At 38.8% G+C, this 14,788-nt stretch overlaps 1 protein-coding gene across 3 annotated transcripts; it reads right to left on the bottom strand.

Moving 5' to 3' along the window:
* Positions 1–867: 867 nt before the first annotated feature.
* Positions 868–14,557, bottom strand: ptgfr (prostaglandin F receptor (FP)). 3 transcript variants are annotated; one of them, XM_020048929.2, is made up of 4 exons: positions 14,320–14,557; positions 5,333–6,542; positions 3,577–3,630; positions 868–3,371 (listed from the first exon to the last, which is right to left on the bottom strand). In XM_020048929.2, exons 2-4 carry the CDS (start codon positions 6,137–6,139, stop codon positions 3,003–3,005), a joined length of 1,230 nt encoding a protein of 409 aa, XP_019904488.2. In that variant the 5' UTR covers positions 6,140–6,542; positions 14,320–14,557; the 3' UTR covers positions 868–3,002. The 3 variants fall into 3 exon arrangements, with proteins under 3 accessions (XP_019904488.2, XP_019904487.2, XP_010898958.2); XM_020048928.3 differs by having other exon boundaries at positions 14,109–14,557; XM_010900656.4 differs by lacking the exon at positions 3,577–3,630 and having other exon boundaries at positions 14,109–14,557.
* Between the last annotated feature and the right edge of the window lie 231 nt (positions 14,558–14,788).

The following is a 14,788-nucleotide window of genomic DNA, read 5'->3' on the forward strand; positions in this document are numbered from 1 at the left end:
GCTAATGTGAGGATAACCTTTTTGAAAGGAATGAGCTGTGGGATGACCCTAAAATCTACACCAGACCCCACCCCTGTTGTCCTTCTCCAATCTACACCAGTCCCCCCCCTGTTGTCCCTCTCCAATCACCACTTCTCAGCCATGTACTTCAATATTACTCCCATTTTTAATAAATCTAGTCTTTCTTGTGGCACTGGACAGCTCACATCCAATGTCTTTTTTTTTGTTGGGTTAATTTAGTGTAGGATATGATCCTTTCATTATCATAGCATTGCTATTGTAAAGCCTGCTACTCTATTATCAGTTAGGGCGCTGGTATGTTGTAACCCATTCAGAAAACAACCTTCAATAATAAACTAACCTGCAGGGTTTTAAAACAGTGTTGTACATTTTCTAAAAGCCAGTTAAAATGTGTTTACAGTACAAATATGTTGCCATGTTTTTGTCTGAATTATCGTTATCCAGAAATGCCGGTCTTCAACAAGCATTTGAATATTGGTTGAAGCACAAGATGTCTGCACAGTTTCCTTATCATTTTTGGTCTGTTTGCCTTATAAAAATGCAGTAAAACAGTTTGACTATATTATACATTTTAACTCAAGAAGACAAATCACAAATCTACACTTGAGCCTTGGAGATCCTTTCCAGACCACTTATTAACATTGAATAGTGGATTAAATCGCTGTGACATTCATTTGAAACCTTTTTTGAATTCAATATTACACACATTTTCTGATCTCTAGAGCGTTGGCAAATATGAACAGAAAAGCTTGATCTTACACCAAACAAATATAATGAATCTCACGTCTGAATAAAACTATTCTTAAAACAAGATCATCATGAAATGATGCCATAATTTGGCCCCTGCATTCATTACTTTCTGATTTTTTTTCTTAAAGGATTTTTCACCCAATTAATGGTTTGATATTTCTTTCAGTTAGATCAAGATAATCAACAATTAAATTTTTTCACAGCCTTTGTGTACTTATTTACCTGGGGGGGGGGGGGCAATAATTCTGAAGGACACAATACCTGTGACATCAACACAAAGAGAACATCACTTTCATGTTTAATTAAATATTTTTGAAGGAACAGAAGGGATCCACTGTCCTTTAAAGCTATAAACAATCCTGATAAGAGCAAAAAAACCTGCTGGACAAAATGTACTTTCAACACATCCAAAATGTCAAAATGTTTTTTTTCAATCAGTCCAAAGCTGTTTAGAAATGTCAGTGAGAGAAGCGTAGTCCAAACATCTGCCAGACATAACAGGAATCCCTCAACAACCAGGTTGAAGAGGATCCAAATCTCATCTTTCAATGTAATGACTGTTTAGCTGCCATAATGTTATTCCAGAAGACAAAACAGAACAATTAACGTCCCGGAGTAACTCCTGCTGAGGTGTTGTTTCAGATTTCCTGACACTCACCAACTAAGAGCAAGCTGGGAAGAATTATTCTGCCTTGTTATTCTGCACACACTCTGACCTGTGAGGATCTCTAGAGCTGCAGACATATTCTTTTGTGAGCACATATTCTTTTGTAATCCTCGCCCTAGAATGTTTAATCCGAGGGCTTTACATATAGCTCTGGAAAAAATGAAGAGACCACTGCACCTTTTTCTTTCCTTTCCAAAAAACACACAGAAGTCTGCTAAGACTACATGCCATGAATAAGCTGGTGCTTGACCCACAACAAGGAGTAACCAGAGGGCAACAAGACAGGAGAAGGCCAACCCCCCTCCCAGGTGGTGATTTGACTATTTACGCAACCCTCTGATGCACTCCAGGGCAGTAAATAAAAACAGCTGTATCTTCATACTAGACCATATTTTGCAATATCGCCAAATGCTCCACTTAGAAGTTTTGCACTGCACAGATTTCCGCAAAAAATTTACAACTACAGCATTAACATCTACATATTTGAAGAAAAGGACTACAAAGAACAATTATATGAACTGTCACAAATCTTATTTTCAGCAGACAAGTTTCAAATGGTTGCAAGAGTCATGAGTCATAATCATCAACTAACCAGTGAGTGGAATCAAATATCCCAATCATTAATCCTTACTCATGTTTATTGCCTTTCTGTTACCATCAATGGGGTGTTACTCTAACCTTTTTTCTTTGGGAATGTTGAGTGCCATGTTTCCAAAACTCAAGGGGCATTTGTACTTTAGACAGTGCTTCCGTTCAGCATTGAAGGAATTACTCCAATGCATTAACAATAAAGTAATATGAAGGGCTTTCATAAGTCTACAGGATAACATAAGGACCACTGCGCTGTCTGGCCAGCTGGTTCAACTGTCAGACTAGTTGGCCACGCTGATCTGGCCTGCATAGTCCAGCGGGTTGAACTGGCTGTCTAGCTGGTCTGGCTGGTACTTCTGGTAACTACCTTTGCTGTGTCTTTTTGGGGACCAGCAAATGCTCTAATCCTGGTGAAACTGATCAAGCTGGTCTATGCTGGTGCTACATTGTCAAGCTGGTCAAATTGCTCTGGACAACCACACCAATTGTTATGTCTCCCAGCATAATAAATTGCAGTATGAATATTTTATAACTAGTGGTTTATGTCTTTTTGTTTATGAATAATTTGTGTTAACTTATCTAATCTATTGGCTGTTCTTGTTACTGAAATTATTATTATAGTTTGAAGGGTTTAGTTTGTCCAATTTATCCAATAGAACTAAAAATGAATTTGCAAGCCAGCATAATGTGATTTTATGTTAGTTTTTCTGGTAGCAAGCATAGCTAGTTCAATGATGATCGGTTTATAATGTCACCAGTATCCTAAAATACTAAAGGCTGTTCACCAGCAAAAACAAAACACCAACACAACACAACACCAACACAACACCAACTGCCTATTAATGTACCATACAGTGTTAATGATGGTCCAGAAGTTCATTGTGCTGTGTGTTATGATAAATATCATGGGTCTCTGATTCCCAGTTTCTTCTGTACACTTTATCATGCAGCCTAACATCGCTCATCCAGGGGTTCAGGACATTGCTTTGATCACAGTGTCTGGAAGACCTCCATCCACACCTCCATCCACAACTCCATCCACACCTCCATCCACAACTCCATCCACACCAGAGTAGTCTAGTTTACTCCTGATGGAAGTAACACTTGTCTCCACAGAGCTCTTCATTGTGCTGCACCTCCAGCGAGGAAGGCTGTGGGAATGAGATTTGGTTCCCCAGCAGCTGTGGCCCAACAGGAAGACCTTCTTAAGGACAGCCTTCCTCAGCAGGATGTAGACCCACGGGTCCAAGATCTGGTTCCAGGTGGCCATGCGGATCGCCATCAGCAGACGGAAGGCTGGGCACTCGCCCTGCTCCTGGGTGCTCAGTATGATCACCATGACCTAGGATAATCATCAAGGGTAGCATGTCAAACGAAATGTATTTCAACTTCAAACTTACTTTTGAAATGTTGTTAAAACTGGTAGAAAATGTCAAGAAAATGTGAGAAAAAATTATTTGATTTCCATTTGAAAATGATACTCTATACACTGCTGACATGATTAAATATTTGGTGTTGAATAAATGGAGTTGTATTTTGACACCCACTAGATCCTGCAGAGTGCTTGGTCTTCGCTTGTGGACTCTCCTCTTCAGCATACCCTACAGATTTTCAGTGGAATTTTGGTCAGGGGACTGTGATGGCCATTGCAAAACTTGATTTTATTAACAATGAACTACTTTTGTGGGGACTTGGAGGCATGAATTTTGAACCATTGTTCTGCGGGAAACCCCAACCTCAACACAGTTTTAACTGCCTGGCATAAAATATCCTTGTACTTCATAGAGTCCATGTTGCCATTTATTTACAGTAGTGTAATCAGATCATAGAACCTGGTTCCAATCAAAGTTTAAATGACATTTAACAAACTCCAGGTGCTTACATTTGTAATTACCATTAAGCCACAAATGTAAGCACCAGGGGTATCATTAATTGTGGAATGTAAGTTTTAGAATAATTTGAATTTTGAATTTCATTTTTTTTTATTGTAAGCTCACTTTCCCACATAATTTTTGGGTCATACTTCTCTTGAAAAAATTAAGAGACCACTGCACCTTTTTCTTTCCTTTCCAAAAATGTTGAAAAGGAAAGTTTTGAGTGAGGAACAGAAGCCTTCAATTTGCAGTGGCCTCTTAATTTTAACCCTTCTGTTCCTCACTCAAAACCTTCCTTTTCGACTTCTTTGGAAAGGAAAGAAAAAGGTGCAGTGGTCCCTTAATTTTTACCAGAGCTGTTTATACCCATGATTCCGGACAGCATGGTACATATACCATCAACACACATAATTCTATAAAATATAACTTTGATTAAAATAATGATTAAAATAATCTGGAGGGGATTATATCTTTTTTCCAGCTGGTATTTTTATACTTTAAAGGACACATGTAGAGGAGACCGTTGTTTACTAATGAACCGTGTGCTGGATGGGAAACCATGCTACAGATACATGTGCATCGGACAAGCACCGCTAGATCATTCCAGGCCAATGAAACCATCCATCTTATTCAACTTTTCCTACGGTCATTTTCCGGACATTGATGTACGATTAATAGCAGGCGGGGAAATAAAAACATTCCCAAAGGAGAACTATTTCAGTGATCATCAGAATTTCCCACAACATATTTGTGAGTCTGGACTGAGATATTCTTATGTTCCATTTTACTGCTACATACCATACCTTTTATATACATAATGTTTCAAAATCCCATTCCATTGCAATGGATAAAAAGGCAATATAAGTATACTAAATGCTGGAAATATCGGTATGCAATAACAAACTGCATTCATAATTATAAGGGTCAAAATGACAAAATCTCAAATAGGACAAAAACCTTATACTTCACTAACTCTATACTTGTGAGCAATGCAAGGAGAATAATAAATGGGGGTTGCTGGGGGAATATTGGCCAACTTTGCCAATGTAGAGGATTGTGGTGAATATTAGGTGATTCAAGCATAAAAAGATAGTTCAGGAGTTCTACAAAGATGTCCTTTATCTTTTTCCCCAGAGTAGGATAAACTTTTTGACACCCATGACATGGCTCTGTGTCCAGTATAAAGGAAGTGAGAGGTTAGTTAATTATCCTGTGTTAACAAAACATCTATGGGAACAGTAATAAACAACACTAGAGCTAACACTAGATGGAAACCTCCTCCAGACTGCGCACAAGGAAATACAAGTTATATCCACAAGTTAATTTGACTCTAGGGAAGTGGATAAAGGGCTTTAATTGCAAAAATCCTTATCTGCACATTAGCAGACAAACTAGAGATACGTGCTGCCCAGACTGGAGGAATCCTTACCAATAAAGGACCCCAGCAGACACAGGACACAATCAGGATGGCCATGAGTTGGCAGATCATCTCCAGGTGGTGGGAGGTGCCCTTGGCCAGGTGATGTCGGCGGCAGCGCAGCTTGGACAGCAACAGGGTGCAGCAAGTCAGCATGTTGCAAACAATGGACACCAGTAGCGCCAGGAGGCCCAGAGAGGAGAAGATCAGCGGGAGCAGCTTGTCCAGCCAGTCACGGGGCCCTTCCAGGCGGAAGAAGCACCAGCTCCTGGAGCGCTGCACCTGGTATGGCCTCCAGAGCAGTACGGGCAGAAGAGCCACCAAGGCAGCTAGCAGCCAGATCAGCGCCAGCAACCTCTTCGTGTGGTGAGCAGCCAGAGCCCTGGAGTGAAACAGAGGCCTGGTGACCCCAATGCAGCGTTCCACTGCCATGACGCTGCCCAGGAGGAGCGGACTCAAGCCGAAGAACACCATCGACACCCCAAAGAGACCGCACACCATGTGGCGCGGGTCAAAGGCCTCCCACTTCTTGTTGCAAGCGTAGACGTACAGAACCAGCGAGCCGTTGATGAGGTGGCCCAGGAAGTCAGTAACTACCAGACCGCTGCAGAACAGAAGGAAAAAGGCCTTGGACTTCAGGCGGAAGCGGTGATAAGCTTTGACCAGGATGCAGAGAGCCAGGGTGTTGGAGATGATCCCCACCGTCATGGAGATGACAGACGCAGTGACGGAGCGCTCCATCTGGCTGGAGGTGGTGTTGGAGACATGTTCTGCTACTGTCCTGCTACACCCTGCCTCGGTGGTCCCATTGCCTGGCATGATAAAGATCTGGTCCAGACTGAGGATCAACAGAAGTAATTATTGAATGGCTTTTGACAATGTAATAGCATCCTCAAGTAAACCAGCTCGGAACCATTCCATGAATGTTCTGTTAAATATTACATTTCATGTTAGGAGTGTTATTATAATGTTGATTGGGTATGGCTGTGGGCGCTCCTTGTGAAAATGTGTTTGAAACGGAGAAAGGGCAATTTGTTGCCGTATCTGAGTTCTTGATGATTGGGCAGATGTTATGGCCCGGCTAACGTCTGTCAGGACCAGTAGTAGGATGCTTCAGTCCATTTAGTAACTGCATGATTGATGGCGAGCAACAATGACAAATCAGTGACAGCATTCATCTACCGAACCACAGAGCAGCAGTCAGGGTGGATGGCGGTGTGACCTTAAAGTAAAAAGGCAGAAAGAAGTTCTGTTTAGACAGGAAGTGCCCAAGCATCTCCCTGCCTCTTCCTCTTGCTACTAAGACAGTATCAATTCATTCAATCAATTACAGTAAATAATGAAAACATGTGGCATTTAATCTGACATGTTATAACCCATCATTACCATGCCTGGGACCCACTTTGGCTCATTACGGATACTTTAAAAAAGCCTGCCACAGACTATTCTCTGTGCTGCAGACTATTCTCTGTGCTGCAGACTTTTCTCTGTGCTGCAGACTTTTCTCTGTGCTGCAGACTATTCTCTGTACGGCAGGGCAGCTGTGGGATGAAGTATCAGAGTCTCATGACTAAAACCGCCAGGATCCTTTACAGCTTCTACTCCCAATGCATAAGATTTTTAAACAAGACTGACAAATGATCAAGCTACCCTGCTATCTGCCTTTGACTCCCTTTTTGCACGAGCCTTTTAGTACTGACTATTGTTGGACAGAAATGACCGGGTTGGAAATGTTCTCTCTGGCAGAAGCTAGAGGGACAGTTGGTGTCAAGAGAGAGGGATCTATAATTTACACACTATCTAATGAGCTTCAAGGCATATGGACAGCTTAAGGACAGTAACTGTGTGTACACACACTCCAAATAGCAGTGAGGGAAAAAACTGATGTTATGCTGGATGGAAAACCATGATGGACCGTCCACAGTTCATCACATGGACACATGCACAGCAGAAAAAGAGCATAGATTTGGGGTCAAATATCAGAACACATCAGAGAAAAAAATGCATAGGGGGCAAGAGGTTTGGTTATGTTATTTTTAGGTTGAAAGGAACTATAGTTGATGTCTACTCCTTTTTTATCATTTTATAAGTATAGTTATAAGTTTTTCTAAGAATCAGTTGGAGGGTATGGCAGAGTCATACTTGGAATCATTTGGGGCTCATCTGGGATATAATTTACGGACAGGTTCTGTACTTCTTGGCATAGCTTTGGTTGAGATTATGAAGGTATTATTTATAATAGTGGATATTTGTTGAAGCCACAGATACGATTATTTGGGAGAGTCTTAAGTGAATCTTTTTGAAGATGAACGTGAACTTTTCTGGTGGAGAGACAGAAAATATCCAGGAGGTGGTGTTAAAGCTTTTTTTAGCTGGAAAGACTGAAACATATTCTGAACCAATACAAGGAAACAATTTGAGAATCTTAATAAAAAAATTATAATAATAATAAAGAAAAGAATTGAGCTACCACGATGTATACTTTTCCCTGATTTTTTCTGAATGGAGAATTCATCCTATGGACTTAAGAAAATAATATTGTATTCCTAGTGTGACATGGAGAAAGTTAACAGGATGGAGAATATGCAACCCTGGAAACTACTGTGTTGCGTTATTCCTACAAATCTGTCAGATTGTATTCACCAAAAAAACTGCCTGCCCCTAGTGGACATATGTCTTAGAAACACAGCAAGTACATATATACATATAATTATATACACTATACATTTCATAATTATACCCATTATAAGCACCACTGATAAAATATAACCATGGGATGGGATAAGGAAGGAAAGAGAGGAACATGGAAAGAACATTGAAGGTAGAAACACAGAGAATGAGACAATGAGAAGTGGAGGATTCAAGGATTAAGTTCCCCGCTGAATGTAAACTGACACAGAGAAGCAAAAAGTGATGACATTTGAAAGATGCCTCAACTTGTGTACAAAGGAATAGAAACAAATACAACTTTAACAACTGATATTATATTGTCTCTTAAATACAGGAGCTTCCATTTCATATTATATTGTGTATCGTAGATACAGGGGCTTCAATTCCTATGACAACAGAAGCCTTTGTGTCTGACTAGGCTAATGCCTGTCAAAGCTGTACATGTTGAAAATTAAATATTCACAGAATTGAATTACAGTATTAAGAGGTGAAAGGAATATTGAAGGCTTAAAACTGGGAAAACTCAGACTTAGGATAAATGTAAATAACAGAATTGTTGAACAGCAGGTGAATATTCAATTTATTATTATTATAAAGCGAATAATAATGATAGAAGACAACTAAGAACCAATCAAAATATTCAGAATTTAAGAATCCCTGACATTCTAAAAGGCGAACATATAAAATGAAAGGAGGTGTCTTTAAATAACAGCAACAATGAAGGATTCATGCTGCCGAAATAAAACTGGCACAGATGATTATGGGCACATCCAGCAGCATGTGTTGGAACAAATGTTACAAATAACTAAATTCACCTGAACCCTCTATTACAAGATTCAAAGAGTAAAACACAACCCAGGTAATTATATTTTAATTTAGCTAAGGTTGGTATAGTACCAATAAATATTAATAATAATAATAAACAATATGCTTGAGAAGCGTTCATGAGTAAATGGGGCTGATTAAGATATGTTTAAGGGGCTCTGATGAGTGAAAAACAAATGATGTCACAATGGGTAAAAATACAGGGGGGATTCATCACTGGTGTTGTCAGCTATCAACAAGAACATCTGATTGAACAAAATGAAGGGCATTAAAATGAATAATAATAACCATATAAATGTAATAACAAAGGTAAGTATAATATAAGCATAATTATGTTTAGATTTTTTGTTTTTTTGTTGCTTCCAAAAAATGTTTCTCAAAGTTATTTATTATTAGTATTATTATTATAAAAATGTTCACTCAATTAAAGGTTACATTCATATGATTTGTCAGAGTAAGATTGAACTGACAACAATATTGTTTTCCACAGCCTTTTTTCACAATTCATAGTTACCTAGGGTGCCAATAATTTGGAAGGGCATTGTGTGTGTGTATACTGAGCTTGACTAGTCTTAATCTTTATGTGCAATATGAGCAGTAGGGCAACAGAGGGAGTTTTATTAGTCAAAGGGGGTGATTCATTACCATTTCATCTGCAGCAGACAGTGTCTAGACTGGATCTTAAATCAGTCACTCGCTTTGCTTATCAGCAGAGGAAAGGGGCAAAGATGGATCCCCTGCGAGGGTCTATGAAATACAGGACAAAGCAGGAAGGAATGCCGGGGTACCTAGGACTGTGCTGCAACAATAGTGGAACCCACAAAGCCATGTCGCCAGAACCACCTGAGTTGAGGAAACCAACAACAGCAGTCCTGAAATGATAGCGGGTCGGCCAGTACTTAAGAACCCTCGAGGGTCAGAGAACAACACCCTCCAAGAATCATGGTGAAGTGGGTTCACGACTGAACCGATCACATCTCCGTGTTGAGAGGAGGCATATCACGACTGAACCGATCACATCTCCGTGTTGAGAGGAGGCATATCACGACTGAACCGATCACATCTCCGTGTTGAGAGGAGGCAGATCACGACTGAACCGATCACATCTCCGTGTTGAGAGGAGGCATATCACGACTGAACCGATCACATCTCCGTGTTGAGAGGAGGCATATCACGACTGAACCGATCACATCTCCGTGTTGAGAGGAGGCATATCACGACTGAACCGATCACATCTCCGTGTTGAGAGGAGGCATATCACGACTGAACCGATCACATCTCCGTGTTGAGAGGAGGCATATCACGACTGAACCGATCACATCTCCGTGTTGAGAGGAGGCAGATCACGACTGAACCGATCACATCTCCGTGTTGAGAGGAGGCATATCACGACTGAACCGATCACATCTCCGTGTTGAGAGGAGGCATATCACGACTGAACCGATCACATCTCCGTGTTGAGAGGAGGCATATCACGACTGAACCGATCACATCTCCGTGTTGAGAGGAGGCATATCACGACTGAACCGATCACATCTCCGTGTTGAGAGGAGGCATATCACGACTGAACCGATCACATCTCCGTGTTGAGAGGAGGCAGATCACGACTGAACCGATCACATCTCCGTGTTGAGAGGAGGCATATCACGACTGAACCGATCACATCTCCTCCCGAAGGGGCTAGCAGAAGCTTCCTTACAAGCATTTCTGTAACAACTCAATCCCACTGAATTGTAAAAAACCTTCCAAAGCAGGGTCCTTGCCAGAGACAGCCTGGAAACATTTTAACACCTAAATATATAAAGAGCTTAAAGCTCACAAGACTAAGAAATGTATCCAGAGAAATAAATATTCAGGAAGTGAGGGGATGCATTTATTAAGTTTTTATCTGTGTTTTAAACTGTTATGTGGGGGGGTCTGGCAATGACGAGATTGGAGACTTTATCAATGACAGAGGCTGGAGGGGAGTGTGTGAGTCAAGAACGAGTAAAAAATTACACTGTAATGACGTTCAAGACTCTTGGAATGACATTTTAAGTTGAATGTTCAAGAGATAATGTTAGTGTTCTATTAAAGAAAATTAAAAAATCCTATTGAACGATTTGCATTAGAGTCAATTGCAAATATATTTACAAATATATAAACTATAAGGTTTTATAGAACAACACAATTCCAGTATATTTTGTATAATTAAAAGTTTGAACAGCTTTTCTAGCTTAAACGGCATAAGAGGGGAAGCAATCCAAAGAGTAATAAACTATAATAAGATAAGAATATTGAACCTGGGGCCTCTTGCTATACAAGCCCCAGTAATAAGAAATGAGGAAGACTGAACCTGTGGTCTCTTGCTAAGCAAACCTTGGTAATTCTGTTAATTAATTGAGGATTCTTGCATTGCATATATGTAACCTAAAGGATCTCGGTTTCTGGAAATAAATGAACCCAGACCTGGCGATTTATATTTTAACACTAGGGGGATGTCCACTAAGGATTACATTTTAGGTGTCATAAAGTGAAGATATCTTAATCTCATGGCATCTATGGTGGTAGCTCCAGTATAATTTTGGGAAAGTGTTACAGACATTCTGAGATCCCAGTCAAATTGTAAACCCTTGTTGAAAGGGCTCAGATAACAACAACAAGCCATTTCTGGTCCTTGTTGTCGAGGTATATCAGCCTTCATCTGTCTCTCAGAACTCAACCACATTCTGCAAAGTCCACTGTTCTGTGATTCTGGTGAATCTGGGACTCTCTGCCCTTCCTCTTTTGTCTCTAAATATCTGTCTCCTAAACTCAACTTCCTACTGTCCTGGCATAAAAAAAATGACATAAAAAAACAAAATACAAAACATAACATTTTAATAGAAGGAACACTGTAAACCAATAGCAAAGAAAAAATGTAATACTGACTGAAAAACATTACTTGCAGGGAGTAACAATACTGAGTCATGTACATGGGTCTAAACAATTTTTGTGATTTGTTATTAGTGAATTTGTGTGATTCATGTAAATGAATATGATTTGTTTATTGTGTATTTACGCACACAAAAAAAATTGGTGTGTGTGATTTGTTTTTTGTGTGTATGGGAAAACATTTTAGTATATACAGTGGATTTAAAAAGTCTACACATACATTTTAAAATGCCAGGTTCTTGTGATGTAAAAGAATGAGACAAGGATAAATCATCCTTTTTCCACCTTTAATGTGACCTGTGATGTGAACAATTCAATTGAAAAACAAACTGAAATCCCTGAAGGGGAAAAAAAACTAATAAAAAACTCACAATAACCTGGTTCCATAAGTGTGCACACCCTTAAATTAATACTTTTTTGAAGCACCTTTTTCTTTTATTACAGCACTCAGTCTTTTTGGGTAGGAGTCTATTAGCATGGCATATCCTACCGTGGCAATATTTGCCCACTCTTCTTTGCAAAAGCACTTCAAATCTGTCAGATTGTGAGGACATCTCCTGTGCACAGCCCTCTTCAGATCTTTCATTTTTTCCCCTCGAAGTTTGTTTTTCAATAGAATTTTTCACATTAAAAGTGGAACATGTTCTGACATGATTTCTCTTGGTCTCATTCTTTTACATCACAAAACCTGGCACATTAACATGGGTGTGTAGACTTTTTATATCCACTGTATCTCATCAGTTTTTAGTGTGTGTGATTAGTTTTTAATATATATGATTAGTTTTTAATGTATTTATGAGATTCGTTTTTGGGTGATTCCTTTTTAGTGTGTGTTTGATTAGATTTTAGTGTTTGTTATTAGTTTTTAGTATTTGAATGTGATTAGTATATTAAACCAGATTCCAGCATATGTTATGATCTTAAAATGTTTATTTACTTGTACCTTGATTTTTGGAAAAGGCACATAAGTGAGAATTTCACTCTTAGTCTACACCTGTTGTTAGGGTTATATATATATATCATATTTATTTAAAAAAATCCATATACACAAATTATTTTACCAACACCATTTCTATTTTTTTAATTAAGAGAACTTGAGTCATCTGCATAAATAGACACTTCAATTTCCAGATTATCAAGCTCCTTGAAGTTCTACTTGAAATGGATTTTAATAGCTCATATTACAGTATGATGGCTTTATAAAATGTATAGGGAGACAACAGACAGCCTTGTTTATGTCCTCTTAACAGTCTGAAACTTTCAGAGATAGGATATATAAAGACCAATGTGATCATCTTCATTTTTTCATGTTGATCTATTGTTTCAAATATGTTCTGTGTATTGTCTTCAATGTATCATCCATTTTTACACATTATTCATTTATCTAATTTAAAGTCCACATGGGTCCTGTTTTGGTGATAGTAAATAAGAACTTCTTACTAAGCATCCACTTATCTACCACTTATATATTGTAGTTGAAGATAATAATGGCTCTTTGATTATCTCAAAGATTGTTTAATATACCCCCCATTAGATTGCCGTCTCCGGACATAAAGGATTACATTTCCTTTTGGTTTCATTTATATGCTTTCATCTTTTTCACGTTTTTTGTCTTTTCTTTCTTTTTTTGGGAAAAAGCATGGCTTATTTTGAAGAGCATGGTATTTCGAATGCCAGGGAAACACCTCGGAGAACCAATAACAAGAAAATAAAATATTGAATCACTACTGTGTCACTCTGGATAAGATTTGGTGCTAAACGACTCAAAGGCAGTTACTCTCTTTTTACCAATTACACATTTTCATTTACATCAATGACATGGGATCAATGATGGTTAAGTACCTTGCTCGTGGACAGAAGGACAGATTATTTACCTTGCTACAGTGGCTCTGGGATTCTATAAATCTTTATATTGATGAGATAGTACAACTCAAAACGTACAAAATACTTCTTCGGCCGAATGGAGTATATTGCCAGAATAACGCATCAAAGGCTGTCAACCCGCTGGAACACCATCAAATGTTCAGAGCAAAATATCAACAGCTAGTGAGCAGCAACTGTCAAAACTTTATTTTGTCATTCCATAATCTGTTCTTCAATATGACATAAAACACCCAAAATAATTTTAACCTCACTGGGTCTTTAAAACGTAGCCTAACTTTTACCAATTGACTGAGCCTATGTTCGTAGATTTTTTCAGATATTTATATAACAACGTTTTTTACTTTACTGATATTGTTTGAATGTAGGCTAATATCCCGATGACATCACCATGAATCATGAATCACAAGTAAATACGAGTTTAGACGTTTCAGTGTTTCACTCGTGGCAAATTACTTATACAAATAATACATAAAGGTTAAATAAATGTAAATCTCACCTCAAAAGTATTCTGTAATTTCTAAGGGTCACTTCTCAGCAGTTATCAGGTTGATTACGAATTAATTTCAAAATTGATCCTCAACAGGCGCGTCCCACTTTTCTGCTTCTGAGAGTTACAATGCTCCATAACGTAGGCGTGCGGTCCCAGAACATCGGTCTCACGTTCCGGTCAAATAGCGCACAAGTACAGTTTTCGCCAATTTACTCACCGCACTCGTCTTCACAGCCAATTTACATAACCGCAATGAAGTCCTTCAGCTACGTTACTGTAGAAAGATTCAGGTTGTTGAGTCGTTGTGTTGCGCCACACCAAGCCTTACTCTGAGATCTGTTGTGTTGTTTTGGGAAATATACCGGTTAGTCATACGTTTGATTTTGACGCTTGCAAGTTCAGTGAAAAGCAAGGTGTATGCCGAGAGCTTCCAAAAACATTTACAGGTAATTTGTACCAAATCCCCTTAGTATTTTGAATAGCTAATTAAAATTAATCTCACTCGAAATTGAGATCTACTGGACTTCCTGTTTTACCGAATCATTTAGAAGTGCCTTCCTTGATTGCGTTGGTAATATTTTTAGGAACCCCTTGATATTGGCAGTGCTTTGAAGAACATTTACACACATCAAACCTAAAACTGGAGAGCTTTTATAATTTTTAAAACGTATTTGATGACCTAAAAT

Source organism: Esox lucius, chromosome 8 (assembly GCF_011004845.1).
Source record: "Esox lucius isolate fEsoLuc1 chromosome 8, fEsoLuc1.pri, whole genome shotgun sequence".
NCBI classification, from domain to species: Eukaryota; Metazoa; Chordata; class Actinopteri; order Esociformes; family Esocidae; genus Esox; species Esox lucius.